The 17,280-nt window shown below is 40.2% G+C and overlaps 1 protein-coding gene across 4 annotated transcripts in view; it reads left to right on the forward strand.

Annotated features, from left to right (window-relative positions):
• The window catches only part of LOC139450742 (H(+)/Cl(-) exchange transporter 4-like), an 85,916-nt gene that overhangs the window by 51,497 nt on the left and 17,139 nt on the right, over window positions 1-17,280 (forward strand). For all 4 annotated transcript variants that reach the window (XM_071232562.1, XM_071232560.1, XM_071232561.1 and 1 more), the window contains 9 exons: window positions 4,037-4,185; window positions 8,954-9,115; window positions 10,034-10,240; window positions 10,820-10,900; window positions 12,566-12,748; window positions 13,114-13,203; window positions 13,835-13,890; window positions 14,760-14,828; window positions 15,939-16,080. In XM_071232562.1, the coding sequence (XP_071088663.1) occupies window positions 4,037-4,185; window positions 8,954-9,115; window positions 10,034-10,240; window positions 10,820-10,900; window positions 12,566-12,748; window positions 13,114-13,203; window positions 13,835-13,890; window positions 14,760-14,828; window positions 15,939-16,080 (1,139 nt within the window). The remainder of the gene's footprint in view (window positions 1-4,036; window positions 4,186-8,953; window positions 9,116-10,033; window positions 10,241-10,819; window positions 10,901-12,565; window positions 12,749-13,113; window positions 13,204-13,834; window positions 13,891-14,759; window positions 14,829-15,938; window positions 16,081-17,280) is intronic.

The raw sequence follows: 17,280 nt of genomic DNA on the forward strand, positions 1-17,280 counted from the left end.
ACAGCTTACAGGCCAGATTTGCCAATTAGACTACTGTCAGTTACACCATGCCTGGTCAGAGCTAAAATAGCCATTGCTTCATCAGGGATCTACATTCAGTGAGGGGTCACTTTCATGTGACAGACTACTTAAAAGGGTACATGACCCTGTTACCAAAATGACGGGTTTGAAAAAGTGCAAACCTGACATTTTAAAGTTAGCCAACCGGATATTTTTTAGAAATTTTGGCGGGACATTACATCCTGAGACTGGATATTATAACAAAGGATATATAACAAAGAGGTGCATCCAGACTGACGCATGTTTTTGTAGTTGATGAGTGTACATGCAACTTGCAGGGGTGACCAAACGCTATTGGTCAACATCCTATTATGCGCGGTAAGAAACTACATTGTATTCCCTAAGGGAATTCAGACAACCTTTAATTGGTCAATAATATGTGAGATTTGAGATAAAATATCAGTAGACATGATGATTTAGTATTTTTCCAGTTCTGCTAGGCATTGTTTTATATGCAGAAATTAAGATTACCTTGTATCTTTTCTCATAAACAGGGATGAGAATCTTCCGCGGATCTGCAAAATTTCTGCAAATTTGAGTGAAAGCACCTATAAACACCCCCAAATTATGGACCACGCTCCATTTAAAAGACATTTCAGCTGAAAGGGAAAATATCCATTCTCATCCCTGCATAAACTAAGCCGGAAATAGCAATCACATATACACACACTTCCTACCAATCTGCCGGTGATTCAGTTAAAAAATACACAATAATATGACTTCCCCAAAATTTGATGCCACATTGTATTTAAAAATATTGTTTTATTGGAATATATATTCCAATATCATGTTATTTTAGTTGCAGCGTTTACCATATGTATTTAAAATACAAATGTCCATAAGAGTAGCACTTTGGAACAGCTGATTTCTATTGCCGTATATTGTTACGTTGGGAACAATTTGATCTGTCACTGTCACTGACTTGAAAACGTTTTGTTGACATATAGCCAAACAGTCGAACTACAATGAATATGACTTTTATTGAGTCAAAGTGTGGCATCTATGACATATGTATCCATTCTCTGTCAACTTAAGTTAATTTCAAGGCGTCAATATTGGTAATCTGACCATGGTTGCTGTAAATAACAGTGAGTCACTTCACAAACTATTTCACCAAATTTATGCAAACAATATTGAATGGAATTTTCAATCAATTTAATAAAATAGATTACAAACATAAGTCCCTACATAAAATTAACACTTTTTACAATCAGATAGTGAAATTACAGGATTAATTTGTGTAATTCAGTACAGATTTGAGGACATGCTATTTCAAGTATTTACATGCTGACGGTAATGTCTTTAGTCTGTGTTGGGGATATAACATCAAGACTCATTGTGGTGTGTTTTATGGGGAAAAAAAGTGTGAACAATACTCAAGAAAATATGGTAAATGTTATGAAAGTGAACATTCACCACTAACTGTCAAATATGAGGTGGGCTTGACCAAATATACACGTCTGATTGGCTAAGAAAAACTTACGGAACCTTGCAGTTGAAAAAGCTTTGCCCTTTAAGCATGCTTTTAAATATCTTCTCTATTACTGTTTGATTGTTTAAACTGAAATTTGGTATGTTGGTACCTTCTGAAGAGGACATCTTATCTTGTTCAAATCAATGAAATTTTAGTGTATTCTTTCTTAAATAGTTTTGAATAGTTAAAAAATCAAATTAAAAAAGACCTCAAACAAATCTGGGCACATGAATTACACCTTATCTGAATGGTATGACCCTAGGAAGACCAAAGTTTGTTCTAGGCATCAGACTTGTGCTAAATCATGCAAAATATTTTGCTGTCTTTTTCACAGAATCTTGCACCAATTTTTTCTCTAACTCACTTTGGATATTTGCACCAAAATAAGTTTGAAGTGTCATCGAATTATTGCTTCATAAGTGAGGTGAGCTACAGAGCCTTTTGGCGCTCATGTACACATTTTAGTAACAGTTAACAAATCTCCTGCATGGTGACTCACATCTTCCTGAGGAAAGGGCGTTAACTGACTATGAAAGTCCATATAAATCTTGATTATCGATCAGATTGTCTTCACTGGGTGCCGCCATTTTGTTTGAAGTAAATGCATGTGATATCAGAGGTGGAATCTGATTGGTCAATAGGAAGGATGTAGAAGGGTCATAACTTGTAATAACCACTGGCAGAGCTATGATCAAACCAAGAAATTCCAGCCTAGTTCGGCAAGGATGGAAACTGAACTCAGTCAACTCCCTTGCCTCTAGAAGATAGGTGACTCACTGTACCAGATTGGTGCTCATAATATCAGCCACTGGTTGTAGCTGGAATAAATCTGACAAGCAATAGCCAAACAAACAACAGTAAAATGAGAGGTGAATGCGTTAGATGATAATGAGTGAGTGAGTTAATATCCCCTCATATGGCATCATCAACCATTTGCAGAGATTCATACTTTAGGAAGGGTAACCATGGTAACATATTGCCTGGACAAATTCAAGATAATTCCATAAAGAACTACTTTTTTGTCATGAAAACTTCAATATTTTTTGAGAAGTTGCATTTGACAAATGCAGAGAAAAGAGCTGAATATTTACCAAGATCCTAGTTGGGCTAATGAAGTTGTAAAGAATGCAGTAATTGTCTCTCTCCAGACAAGACGGCAGGTGTGCTTTTGTGTGGGCAGAGAGTGAATGGAATGATTCAGATATTAAGACAAAATCAATAGACCCAGCTTGCCTTCCGATGGCACTTGATGTGTTTTGTCTTAAACCAAATACAAGCAATTTGATGTTGTTAGGAATTATTCCAATTTTCAGAATATTCAGCCCTTACTTTAAGTATCTTTAATGATAAATTATGTATTTGGCTTGTGGTCCATTAGACAAAATATTGCTTGATGGAGTGAGTGAGTTGAGTTTAATGCTACTTTGAATTATATCATGTGAGACATGGCAGCTTAATGTTGGAGGAAAGCCCTGAGTGATGAGTTATTTGACGTGTACCTCTTTGGTGAAACCCATGAGCAAGGTATTGTGCTGACAGCTGTGCTGGCTCGTATAGGAATATGATCTCAAAACAATCAAATTGTGAAGGTAATAGTCAGATGCCATAATTAACATAATGTGAATATATGAAGCTAGATTCTCATTCGGACTTGTCCCCCTTTAGCTGCCAGGATCCACAACTTGGTAGTTTGAACCTGAGATTTACCCTGATTATGATTGCTTCGTATGTTAGCACTTTACCCATAACAATGCCAGTTTTATGATTTGTTTCTTTGTTTCTTGTTTAACACCGCAGTCAGCAAAATTCCAGCTATATGACAGTTGTCTGTAAATAATCCAGTGATTGATATCATGAGCATCGATCCACTCAATCAGTATACGATGACATATATATCAACCAAGGCAATAAGCCTGACCACCCTATCCCGTTAGTTGCCTCTGATGACAAGCAAAGTCGTCTCTCTTGGCAAGCATGGGATGCTGAAGACCTATTCTACCTGCAAGTTTTATGAAAGTGATAAACATACAGGACCTGGGGTTTCTTCCCCCAATATGATGATACAATGTTGTTTGACTGATACTGTTCATCGAACGAGCTAACTCGCTCACTTTTCATTACTGTATGGAGGTGACCAAATTGACTAGGTGGTCAGGATCGGTGACTTGGCTTGTTGCGTTTCATCTTATCCTGGGGCTTGGATCATTGCTCACAATATCATCATTAGACTCGATTATTTACAGACCCTGTCATATAGCTGGAATATTGCTGAGTGCATTAAACAAACAACAACATTGCCATATCTCTAATGCCTGCATAAATAAGGGGCACCTCAAGCTCAGTCGTCTGATGAGTGGCAGTGTGCTGTTCAAAGTTGTGTCCCTTTGGGTTGGCGATATTCCTATGATTGTTTGTTTAAATCCTATTTTTGATATCACTCACTCATGTGCTTGAGGCTTTAAGTTGACTTGTCTGTGATGAATTTGTGCGGTTTCATTACAGGTGTGTGTGCAGGTGTGATTGACATTGGCGCCACGTGGATGTCAGATTTGAAAGAAGGAATCTGTTTTGAGGCTTTCTGGTTCAACAAAGAACAGTGTTGCTGGTCGGACAAGAATGCCAGCTATATCGAGGATGGGGACTGTGGACAGGTGAGAATATCATATTAACAGGTGAGAATATCATATTCACACCGGTGGTACAAATATTGAGTGAGAACAAGGGAAGGTGATGGGGAGGTGAAATGGGGTTCAACGTCGCTCGATCCACTAAATCACGGAGTGAGTGAGTGAGTATTGTTTTACGCAGCTTTTACCAATATTCCAGAAACATCACGACTGGGGACACCACAAATGGGCTTCACACATTGTACCCATATGGGGAATCGAACTTCGGTGTGAAGAGCGAACACTTTAACCATTAGGTTAACCCTTTCACTAAATCACGGAAGGGTTTGGAGTAAGAACAAGCCTTTGGGATGGCAATGGATAGTCATTTAGTGCCATCATATAGAAACTAGGCTTCAGTAAATGAGAATGCTTGGAAGAAAGTGTTACTCTTATAATACCAACATTCAGCTTGTGTCCAGCTGTGGATAACTCAATTTATCATATAATGGATAGGTTTCTCGGCAGGATAAAGCCAACGGATAAAAACGATATCCGTTGGGGTCATATGCGGATAGAGATGCAAATATCAAAGGTCAAGTAGGGACTACTTTCAGTGTTTATAAACAAACATGGCTACGCCCTCGTCATTCGGCGATCGAGTCAGAATTAACCATCGGGAATCTGGATAAACTACAGGGATAATAGCTATCATTATCAAAAGAACAGTCTAATATACTGAGAATCAGTGTCTAACTGTGACGTAGCTAAGGCATTTTATAAGTTTTGGCAACTTTGGAGATATAAATTTAGAAACAATTTTGCGAGGGCACGAGGCCTAGCCAAGCGGGATCAGTAGCCATATCTGGGCTTGTAGACCTCTGCGGCTTGAAACCTTCTCCACAAATAAAAATAGTTGGATTTGGCCGAAATATGTTTCCTTTGTTTCGTTTTGTCGCTGTGTGTACATCTGACTACACTTCTTACGTTATGACAGGACAGACCGACTGTCAACAACGTCTGACCTTGGCCGTGACGTCTCATAGACTAGGGTTAGAGTAGCTTCCCTTTGACAAAGGGCAGTTACTCTACTGGACAGACTGATGGATTGCCGCGAAAGACAATTAAAAACAACTGTTGTTTTGCGTATATGTTGCTTCGCCACTGTATAAGAAACAGATTTCAGTTGGAACTATATTGGCTACTGTCACTGTCACATCACTTACCCTGTGACGTAATAAATATTAATGCGCGCATTCCAGGAAAACTCGCAATATTTTGGTAATGTTTGTGAGAGAGGGAAAGCAATTTTAAAGCACAGAATTAAAGAATGACATTATATGATAAAGAGGTTATCACGCTTGTGTGTTTGGGGATGGTAAATATCCTGTATTAGGAATAAACACTATGTATTCAGCTCGCCAAGGCTCGCTAAATACAATGTTTATTCCTAATGCAGGATATTTACCATCCCCAAACACACTCGCGTGATAACCTCTATATATCAGTGTTCCAGATAGCAGTTTTACCCATTAAGTATTGGCTCTTATGTATTCATTCACATTGGGTATTTTAGTTTTCTTTGGTTATTCAATATTATTTTATGTCCCTTGTGTCAAGTCTTTGCACCATGGAGTATACAATTTAGAAAAGAAAAGTCTGACTGAAATGCTGTTGCATGACTTCTAATACGTATCTTTGTGTGTGCTGCCCCAAGTGTCTAACATGTCTCATGGACTCACAACAGTGATAAGGGGCGGTCGGGTAGCCTAGTGGTTAAAGAGTTCGCTCGCCACACCAAAGACCCAGGTTCGATTCCTGACATGGGTACAATGTGTGAAGCCCATTTGTGGTGTTCCCTGCCTTGATATTGCTGAAATATTGCTAAAAAAGGCATAAAACCATACTCACTCACTCAGTGATATACATGTCAACAGTAAGCAAAATGTAGCACCTTTTCAATGCATTATTCACTGTAGTAGAGTTCATGTTTGTGTGATACATCCATTCAACCAGTAAATAAAGATATTTTAAGAAATACATGTACTCTAGTGTTCTTATAGCATTGGTTTTTTTTAAGTATGCAAGCATCTCAAAATTAATTGGGTAATGGTGATCTATTGTGCGTATTTTCCACACAGACACAGTTTATCAGGAGCTGTGATATGTCCCCAAGGTTTTACCAGTAAGAATAATACACACGTGGAGCAGTTATATAATTGTGTTGAGTCAGTGAGAATGATGAGATAATAGCTTGTTTAAATACAAATATAGCTTTAATGGTGTAATATAATTACCACAATGTTGTAGAGAGAGTTGCCAAGTGCCCTGTATGAGATGCTGGAGGTGATTGTGACTGGTGTGATGAATGACACATGGTATTGATTGATGCTAAGTATGACAGGCCAGTCTGGAACTAGTGGCAAACCATTCCTGTTACCCCACACCCACGTTGTTGACAACAGTGTCTACAGCTGTGTCCAACACATAACACTATCTGCAACAGTGTTTGACATTTGAACTACAGTTATGGTGATATGGGATATGGTTAATGGGATATATAATATGTGACCTACTTTCCCACCCACAAACTCATTCTCCCTCACACCCATCCACCCATTCACTTTCCCTCCAATCCACCCACCAACCCACTCACTCTCCCTCCCACCACCATCTTACTCTCACCCACCCACCCACCCAAAAATCTACTCACTCACTAACTCAGAATTGGGGTTCAGAGTAAGTCTCCATCAACCTATGCTGGTCATAAGAGGTGCCTTAAAGGTTCTGGTGCTCTGTCTTGGTGACTTGCTTGAAGTGCGTCATTGTACCTCAACAGTGTGAATCGTTGTTCATAATAATAATCACTGGATTGACTTGTCCAAACTCAGGTATTTACAGGCCATCGTCGTATTGCTGGAATATTGATCCATGCTGCGTTAAACAAGCAACACACCCGTACAATGGACCTTGTACGGCCTCCCTCCTATTTCTGATACACTGTAGGTCAGCTTGACATCATGGCAGATCACCATTGTTTCAAGACGTTGGAAGACATGATTGATTATTGACAATCTGTCAAGACTTGGATGTGATATTTTCTTCTGCAAATAGACCCTAATAAGTTGACTATTGCAGGATGTGATTGTGTTTTCTCATCAAAGGCAATCCATCTTCATGTGCAAATAGTTTGAAGCATCTTGTTTTGACAAAGCAAGATGACACTGCACAATCATCCCTTTCTTTATGATTAAACCATGGATGTTTTTGTGTCAGCATGTCAAAATAATAAGAATCCCTATTTATCTGCTTTCTTGAATTTCATTTTAACATGCCAAGAAACAAATGCTCAATATGTTTGAAAATGGGATGTACTTTATCAACATTCCCTTCTGCCACATTAGAGATTTGTCTTGTGTTATCAGTACAGTTTTGAATTTAATCCGTTATCTCATTGTGAAATGTGTTACTGACTGGTTACATGCTTGCTTGCTTGCTTGCTTGCTCACTCACTCACTCACTCACTCACTCACTCACTCACTCACACACACACACACACACACACACACACACACACACACACACACACACACAAATGTCAGATCTCTGTTTACAACAATGGATTATAAGCATGATAAGGGTATACACAGAATGATTAAAAATATCTATGAATGCTTTCTTTTAGGCATAATCGTTTATTTGGAGAAGCAGGGTTTAGTCGAGGGTACACACATAATGATTAAAAATATCTATGAATGCTTTCTTTTAGGCATAATCGTTTATTTGGAGAAGCAGGGTTTAGTCGATACTTTGATATCAATAAGGAAAGCCACATTTCAGGAAGCTATGTTTCTTTCTCCATATTAACTTCTCTGTTCTTAAGTTGCCTCCCCTAGCATGACCAGGATCCGCTGGTCATGTGTACAAATCCCATAGTTGATGTCTCTTGGTCTATGATGTGCACCACTTAGAACTTACCCTAACATTAAACAATGAGATGTGATACAACTGAAATATTAACTGTTAATGAGGGCATTGAGGTTATCCCACCCACTCACTCAGACAGACAGACAGACATCATCTGCAGTTTGAAATGTGAGATATGTAAGTTATCCAATGGCTTGACAGTCATCTTGTATTTTGTCATTACTGTGCACCATTATTCTAAATGCTCAGGGTTGGACAGTGCTTGTCAGTCATAATGGTTTAATGTGTTTTGAATCTGTCTAAATCAGATCTGATTAATTGGGATGTCTGTTTTTGAAGTCTTCCGATAAACCTGAGTGCAGGTATTTACTTGCATTATTTATTTTGGGTGTCCAGGGTTAGGCCTTTAATTGTAGATTCCCAGAGAAAACAATGGGGGCCCAAAATTCAAAATGGGGCTCTGACAAATGTCAAGATGTAAATACTGTACTCCACCACTAGTGATGTAAGAATGCACATGCTTGGAAGCCATTATTTGAAAAATAGATATGGAGTTCCCCAACTGAGACAAGTACTAGCTCCAGAAAATTGTGAAATACAGCGGTCCCTCGCTACAACGCTACCAATGGGGTCCAAATAATTAGTGGGCGTTATAGACGATGATACAATAATGTGAAAATGTGAGAGGAAATTTTGTCTGGTAATAAGGGTATTGACAGATATGATTAGCCAGACTCCTGTTTTAGCAGATTCCAGTGTTACCTCTTGTCATGCTACTTACATATAACACTTCATCGAATCAACCAAATGAAATCATGCATTCACCAGTGTCTACGTGCAAGGTTTATTTGCTTTTTGCGATCTCAAGTTTTTGCTTCTTCTCCAGTGGTACTCGTGGAGTCGTCTGTTCGGCATCAGTGACGGCAATGCTGGGTCCTACATCATCAAGTACCTGCTGTACATACTGTGGGCGTTGGCCTTTGCTGGCATGGCGGCCATGTTGGTCCGGGTATTTGCCCCTTATGCTTGTGGCTCTGGTATTCCTGAGGTAAGACTTCATCAGAGAAACACAGTGGTTAGAAGTAGACCCTATGCTGGTCATAACAGGTGACCAAATAGGTTTGATCAGGTTGTTGACGCTGTAAGCAAGGATTATATCCTACCTAAATATTATCCCGGGGGGAAGTTTTACTCTAGAGTATAGTATCCTACCTTAGTGCCACACTGGTATAGGTTCAAATTCACTTGGGAGAATCATCCTGACACTAGAGAATTTCATCTCCGGGATAAAAAATAGGGTAGGATAATATTCACTCTTACAACTTGGTTGATTGCGTGTCATTGCACCTCGGCGGCATTGAGCATTGCTCACAATATCACAGGATTTTCTGGTCCAGACTTGATTATTTACAAGCCGCTGTCTCACGCCGAAGACCCGGGTTCGATTCCCGACATGTGTGAGGCCCATTTCTGGTGTCCCCCGCCGTGATATTGCTGGAATATTGCTAAAAGCGGTGTAAAACCAAACTCACTCACTCACGCACTACAAACAGCTGTCATATAGGTGGAATATTACTGAGTACGGCATTAAACAAAAAACAAACAAGATCATTATGAAACTCTTATTAGACCATTAAACTTTTATACCAGAGGATCACAGAACCAGTTGAACTTAAAAGGTCACTTTGTCAAGAGTGCAAATGCACTGTTCCTACAAACAATACCATTAATTGGTTCTGCAGGGATGCTTCCCTTAGTTAGACACCAGGACTGGGTGATGTTGGGTTCGAATCCCAGATGATGGTCAGATGATCCATGGCCTGTCTGCACTGTACGTGTGCTAGTTGGTTCCACCAATAGTAAATGGCTACCACTTAGATCACAATTGGCCCTAATTTACAAACCCAGGACTAATGTAAAACTGCTACTGTCAGTTCACTGACTCACTGACTGACTCTGCCCCCAGATCAAGACTATCCTGAGCGGGTTCATCATCCGAGGCTACCTGGGAAAGTGGACGCTGTTGATCAAGTCAGTAGGGATGATGTTGGCCGTGTCTGCTGGACTGTCGCTTGGGAAGGAAGGCCCCTTTGTCCACGTTGCCAGTTGCTGTGGCAACATATTTTCTTACCTTTTCCCCAAATATGGTAGAAATGAGGCCAAGAAAAGGGAGGTAAGTGTGACACAAATGAAATTCATAAAACTGAAAGGATTGTTTGAATTACTGTAGTGCCAGCTGGTTGCCATGGAAACCTTAATAGTTAAGCGTAATGAGCAAGAAGTACATAAGAACTTCAATAATTTCAGCCCCTGTTTTGATGAAGATCTATATTCCCTATGGTATCTACTGGGAACGTTTAAGACCAATTTTCATGATTGCAAACTGCACTGTGAACACAATCAATAACGTTTAGTGGTGCTGCAGAGTTGCTTCCCTTAGTTAGATAGGACCTGCTGATTTCTTTCCCCAAGGGGCTCAATATTGTACTATTAATAGCCTTTACTGATTTTCAAACTTAAGTTGCTCAAAGAAGAATAAATAAATATTATTCTAAGGTCAATGATGCTGAACTAAACAAAAGATGAGCCTTGTCAGGCACAATATGCTTAAGGAACAATTTTGGTCCATTTGCTTTTATTAAAATAGTGGCTAATAAATCATGGACCTCAGTTTGATTCAGAATAATGTCATGACTAAATTGTCTTGCATCTATTGTTGATGTTAATGTCACCCCGCTGTGATTGTCTGCAGGTGTTGTCAGCGGCATCGGCAGCAGGTGTGAGTGTCGCCTTTGGCGCCCCGATCGGAGGGGTACTCTTCAGCTTGGAGGAGGTAATATCTGCTGGGACATAATAGGACGTTCTGCATACTACATGATTACTGCATAAATATATTCATAGATATACAGGCAGAAATGGACGAATAAGTAATAAATCATAATTGGTATTTTAAATTAGATTGAATCTGCAATCACTTTTGTGACATTTTGCATGGAAATTTTCTACCTCATTGGTTGCCAAGGTGATTTTGTAAATGTGTAAGTTTATGGTAAGTAATTGCCCATTACACATGCTGATGCTATGTTTACGTTTCTAAATGTTGATGCATTAAGGGGCTAAAACAAGGACTGGTCGGCTTGGAGTCAGTATACTGTGTCTGAGTGGGGTATTCATGTTAAACTGCGAAATGGTATCTAAGTGAGCTAGCACTATAAATCGGCATCAGTCCGACTAGTACAAGCAGCTACACACACACACACGTACATACACGTCGCTATATAAGTGCAATAATCTTGGACGCGATGTTAAACCCCATTTCACCTCACCTCTAAATGTTGATTAACCTGGACAGACATGCCTCCTCAACCAGACCTCTAGACACATTAACTCTCTCAACAGCTGTAGTGTATGGGAGCTACATTTGACACATTAGGTTTACATGTCTGTATATTGTTTCCATTATGAATGCAGTGAAACTAGCATACATGTCAGAACTATTTGTATTTAATAACTTAAACTATATATATATGTGGTTATTGAACAAAGCAACACTTGCTTATATATTGTTAGTTGAGAAATCAAAAAATATTTATTGTGCAATTATCCTATTCATAAGGCCAGCCTTTTTTCTTCTTTTTTGTTTACCGAATTTGAAATGTGGTCGTTAGGTTGAGAAAAAAATTCTTTAAAGAAAATTCATTGTACAGGACTTTTGTAATCATCTTTAACTTGTTAAAGTTTGATTTGGATCAATAGGATTTAACTGTAATATTAATGTTGGCTTGGTTTGGATGCTTATGATATATATCTCTCAGATGTGTCAGTGGAATTTAATTGTTATGTTTAATGTCAAAAGCAATCTTTACGGTATGACAAAAAGACTTATTCTGATTTTTTTCTTTTTGAATTTTTTCGTTTTAAGATCGTTGGAACCATGATCCAAAACATGGAAAGCCTAATGAACATCTATGTACCTTTTTATAATCACAAGTTGTGAGATCATGATGTCTCCAAAATATCATTATTTTTCTTGGTTTGTCAGCACCATACCAATAACTGAAATACTGTTCAAAAAGGCAGTAGCCATATTCACTTACTCACTCTAAGAAGGTATTATCTAAGGATATTGCATATGTTCTTCGTATTTTGGAAGCAAGGGTGGCCAGTACTTTGAGGTACCACAATTTGTGTGCAGAGTTGCAGCCCTTGTTACGCCAGGATCTGGCTTCAGATCACAGATTCACACTTATCATTATTTTGTCTTTGTGGATTTCACCAAAGTGATAAACATCTATGAGCGGGGCCCTGCTCCATAAGGTGATCTTAACATTACGATTGTCTTAAGTCTAGGTTAGAGTATGGGGATTATGATCGCCTTAGTGCTAATAGCACTTTGTGGAACAGCACCCTGTATGACTTTAGGCTTAATCCCACATTAATTTGATCATGGACAATTACCTTGAGAACATCTTTCCTCCATGTGACCCTGTACTTCCAGGTCAGCTATTACTTCCCTCTGAAGACCCTGTGGAGGTCCTTCTTCTGTGCCCTAATGGCAGCCTTCGTGCTGCGGTCTATCAACCCCTTCGGCAACGACCATCTGGTCATGTTTTATGTGGAGTATCATGAACCCTGGTACATCCAGGAGCTGGTGGCGTTCATCATCATTGGGGCACTCGGGGTAAGCCATCATCTGCAGTGAATAACAGGGATTGTTCTGATTGGTCCAAACAAGATCCTCAGTGTTCAGATTTGTTCTGATTGGCCAAAATAAGATTATCAGAGTCCAGATTTGTCTGATTGAAGTTATTATTGTTGACATATTTATCTATTAAAAGTTGGCTTCAATAGACATAAAAATGGTGTGCACATTTCACATTTGTCAGGTCAGTGGAACAAATAAGAACATAATTTAAGAACAAATTTGGAAGTATATCTGAAAATTGTAGTAAATGTTTAAGGGATTTTTTTATGATTGTCCTTAAATGACACTCAAATTTCATCTGATTTTAAATAAATTCATTCAAAGCCTCTCTGTCTGAACAGGGCCTCTATGGAAGCTTTTTCATCAAGTTCAACATTATGTGGTGCCGGTATAGAAAAACTTCATCCCTGGGAACCTACCCTATTATTGAGGTGAGTTACACTGTACCCATGTCTGTGATGGATATATGGAGGTACTGTCAATTATCATACATGGCCTAAAGTAGGAATTTGATTCACGAGGGGTTTAGGGGAACATTATGTCCCCTGCTTGACAGACCGCCTCCAGGGTCTAGTGGATAGAGTGCTCACCCGGAGAGAGCAGGTCAGTAGTTCAAGCCCAAAAGACGTTAAAGATGGTACTTGTTGTTACTCTGTCTGGTGGAAGGACTGTCGGCTTGGAGTCAGTATACTGTGTCTGATTGGTGTATTCATGTAACATGGTAGGGGCTAGCGCTCTAAAATTGACATTAGTTTGGACTAGTTCAAGCGTGTACATGCACGAACACACAGACACAGACACAGGGCAATAATCTTGAGCCCCATTTCACCTAAGGATGACTGAGCTGATGATCGGATGGTCACAATGACTTCCAGCTGTGACAGCCTACAGTGGTATACTATTGATCTCTGTTTTTGTGTGATAACAAAATAGCCTGCTTTATTTCACTTGACAAGATTGGCTTGTCCGTCAGACACACTAGAAACTGCAGTTGTGGTAACTAAATAATTATTGTTTATAGTAACATGGAAGTCAAATGATTATCATTATCATTATTCACAGGTTCTCATAGTGACATTCATCACCGCCTTGCTCAGCTACCCCAACTCCTATACCAGGTAAGTGACTCTTTGTATCCATCTCATAAGAATCAGGACCTGCCGTGGTTTCGTAGATAGTGCGTCTGCCCGGAGAGCCGAAGGTCAGTGGTTTGATCCCCAGCCACATCATATCCAAATATATGGTGGAACCCTGCCTGGTGCTCAGACTTTTGAAAACAACATGAAAGCCAACCTTGCCTCGCCTCACCTCGCCTCGCCTCGCCTCGCCTCGCCTCGCCTAACCGCACCTCACCTCACCTCACCTCACCTCACCTCACCTCACCTCATTAGAATCAGATCTTTTCCTCTAATGCCTCACTGCATCAGGATGGATCGCTGCTTGTGTTGTATGGCCCGAGTTCAAAGTTGAGATAAATTCACCTGATTATATACATAGTGTATACGCTTCAAGTAACAGCTGCAAAAAAACGTAATGCTCTTCCAACTACCCTCAGAACAGCCCCACCACTTGATATTTTCAAGTCAAGACTTAAAAACATTTTTGTTTTGATAACTCAGCAATTTAACTCTTGTTTAGACATGTATTTGTGTTGTCAGCACTTTGACCTTGTTTTGTTGTCTGTAAGTTAGCGCATTATAAGAATTCTTCTTCTTCTAAGTGCCTCCATAATTCACGCTAGTCTGCTAGCCCAAGACTTCTAAATTGTGCTGAGGACAAGTAGAAATCCTATAATGGTAGTCCTCATTGACCAGTAGGATTTGAGGGCTATAATTCTCAACCCGTTTCCAATGCTTTGCTACAAACTGGAACTAAATAACACTGCTACAATCTCTGAGCTCTACTGAAATAAAGGTTACACTAGTACTCCAGATTAGTTTTGAAAAAATAATTTCAAAGTTTGTGTATGAGTCTTTTTCTGTTGCAGAATGAACACAAGTGAGCTGATCAAGATGTTAGTCAGCAGCTGTGGGCCAGAGGACAGTTTGGAGTTATGGTGAGTGTCTGCTAAAGAATACTTTGTGACTCATGGTGTTTCTCGGCAAATATTGTGCCTTAGAATTTGTGAAGATCCGGGTTAGTATTTGGCCTTAAGCAACCTATGCTTGCTTGAGAATAATAAAAACCCAAGCCTTATTACTACCAGCACTGAGAGAATGTTGTACAATTTGAACATCATAGTCATAACACTAATGGAAGCCTGTTCTCCATGAAGATCTGGGTTAGAGTATTTGCTTGAGAACAATAAAACTCCGAACATTAATACTGCTAGTGGTAATATTCCAATTAAATCGTGGCAGCAAATACCCTCTTGGGATTGGTCCTCACCAAACTCAGGCTTGTCATCAGGGGCAACTAACGGGATCAGGTGGTCAGGTTTGCTGACTTGGTTGATGCATGTCATCATATCCCAATTGATTATCCATAGACTGCAATCATATAGCTGTAATATAGCTGAGTGTGGTGTTAAACAACAGACAAACAAACAAATCTTAGAATTTGTAACCATGCCTGTCAAAGGGAGATAACTTTGGAGAACTCCATTATAACCATCCTACCTCTTCAGGTTTAACTGTGGAGGTCAAAATGTCCTTTATTGTAATGTTCATGTTGGATTCAAACCTGTTCAGAGAAATATTTCTGTAATCAAGAAATAATGCTATTGTAAATAGACTTAAACAGATTGTACTATATATAAGTCACTAATCCAACTAACTTGTACAATGTTTTGTTCATTATTGAAGAACTAGTTTGTATCCATCATACATCTTGTACAATACTTTCTTTTGTATAAAGATCCAGGTGAGAATTGGTTTGCAGCAACCCAAGCTTGTCTTAAGAGATGATTAACAGGATCAGGTGGTTCCAACTCGCTGACTTGGCTGATGCATGTCATCGTTCCCCAAATGCGTAGATTAATGCTCAATGTGTCAATCACTGGATTGTTTGGTCCAGGCTCGATTATTTACAAACCACCGTTACATAGCTGGAACATTTCCTAGTACAACATTAAAGAACATACAAACAAACAAACAAAACATCATGTGTATATGTAACATGCGGCCACTATGCTCTAACTTACATGTTCCCTGAATCCTAATTTCAGTGACTACCACCGTAACTTCACCCAGTCGAAGCCGTTCATCGGCAGCGCTGTAGCTGGGGAGGGTGTCATGACAGCATTGTGGAAGTTGTCACTAGCACTCATTTTTAAATCCCTCATCACGATATGGACTTTTGGTCTCAAGGTGAGTTGTAGTGTTTTCCAGGGGGCCATTATTATTAACCGCAGGTATCCAGGTACTAGTATCTACTCAAATGTGCTTATATTTGTTTTCCGACCAGTGGATCCGTTCGCATTTCAGTTATCATTCTCAACTCCCTGGGGACTATACAATTGCAAGCCGCCTAGGGGCACTAGAAAGTTTAACATTGACCTCGGATATCGGGTACACTCTTGTGTGAGTGCACAGGGTGGATGTACTGTACACTGGGGGTAGTGACAACACTGTAAGGACCTGTAAACATTGTTGGTCCCAAGGCTGAATAACGACCCGGTCACTAGTGGGATACGATCTCAACAACCCGGTCACTAGGGGGATGTGATCTCAACAACCCAGTCACTAGCGGGATGCGATCTCAACAACCTGGTCACTATCGGGATGCGATCTCAATAACCTGGTCACTAGCGGAATGCGATCTCAACAACCCAGTCACCAGCGGAATGCGATCTCAACAACCCGGTCACTAGCAGAATGCGATCTCAACAACCCGGTCACAAGCGGGATGTGATCTCAACAACCCAGTCACTAGCGGGATGCGATCTCAACAACCTGGTCACTATCGGGATGCGATCTCAATAACCTGGTCACTAGCGGAATGCGATCTCAACAACCCAGTCACCAGCGGAATGCGATCTCAACAACCCGGTCACTAGCAGAATGCGATCTCAACAACCCGGTCACAAGCGGGATGCGATCTCAATAACCTGGTCACTATCGGGATGCGATCTCAACAACCTGGTCACTATCGGGATGCGATCTCAACAACCCAGTCACTAGCAGAATGCAATCTCAACAACCCAGTCACTAGCGGAATGCGATCTCAACAACCCGGTCACTAGCGGGATGCGATCTCAACAACCTGGTCACTATCGGGATGCGATCTCAACAACCCGGTCACTAGCGGAATGCGATCTCAACAACCCGGTCACAAGCGGGATGCGATCTCAACAACCTGGTCACTATCTGGATGCGATCTCAACAACCCGGTCACTAGCGGAATGCGATCTCAACAACCCAGTCACTAGCGGAATGCGATCTCAACAACCCGGTCACTATCGGGATGCGATCTCAACAACCTGGTCACTATCGGGATGCGATCTCAATAACCTGGTCACTATCGGGATGCGATCTCAATAACCTGGTCACTAGCGGGATGCGATCTCA

This window comes from Haliotis cracherodii, unplaced genomic scaffold (assembly GCF_022045235.1).
Source record: "Haliotis cracherodii isolate W230 unplaced genomic scaffold, xgHalCrac1.p SCAF_8, whole genome shotgun sequence".
In the NCBI taxonomy this organism is placed as follows: domain Eukaryota; kingdom Metazoa; phylum Mollusca; class Gastropoda; order Lepetellida; family Haliotidae; genus Haliotis; species Haliotis cracherodii.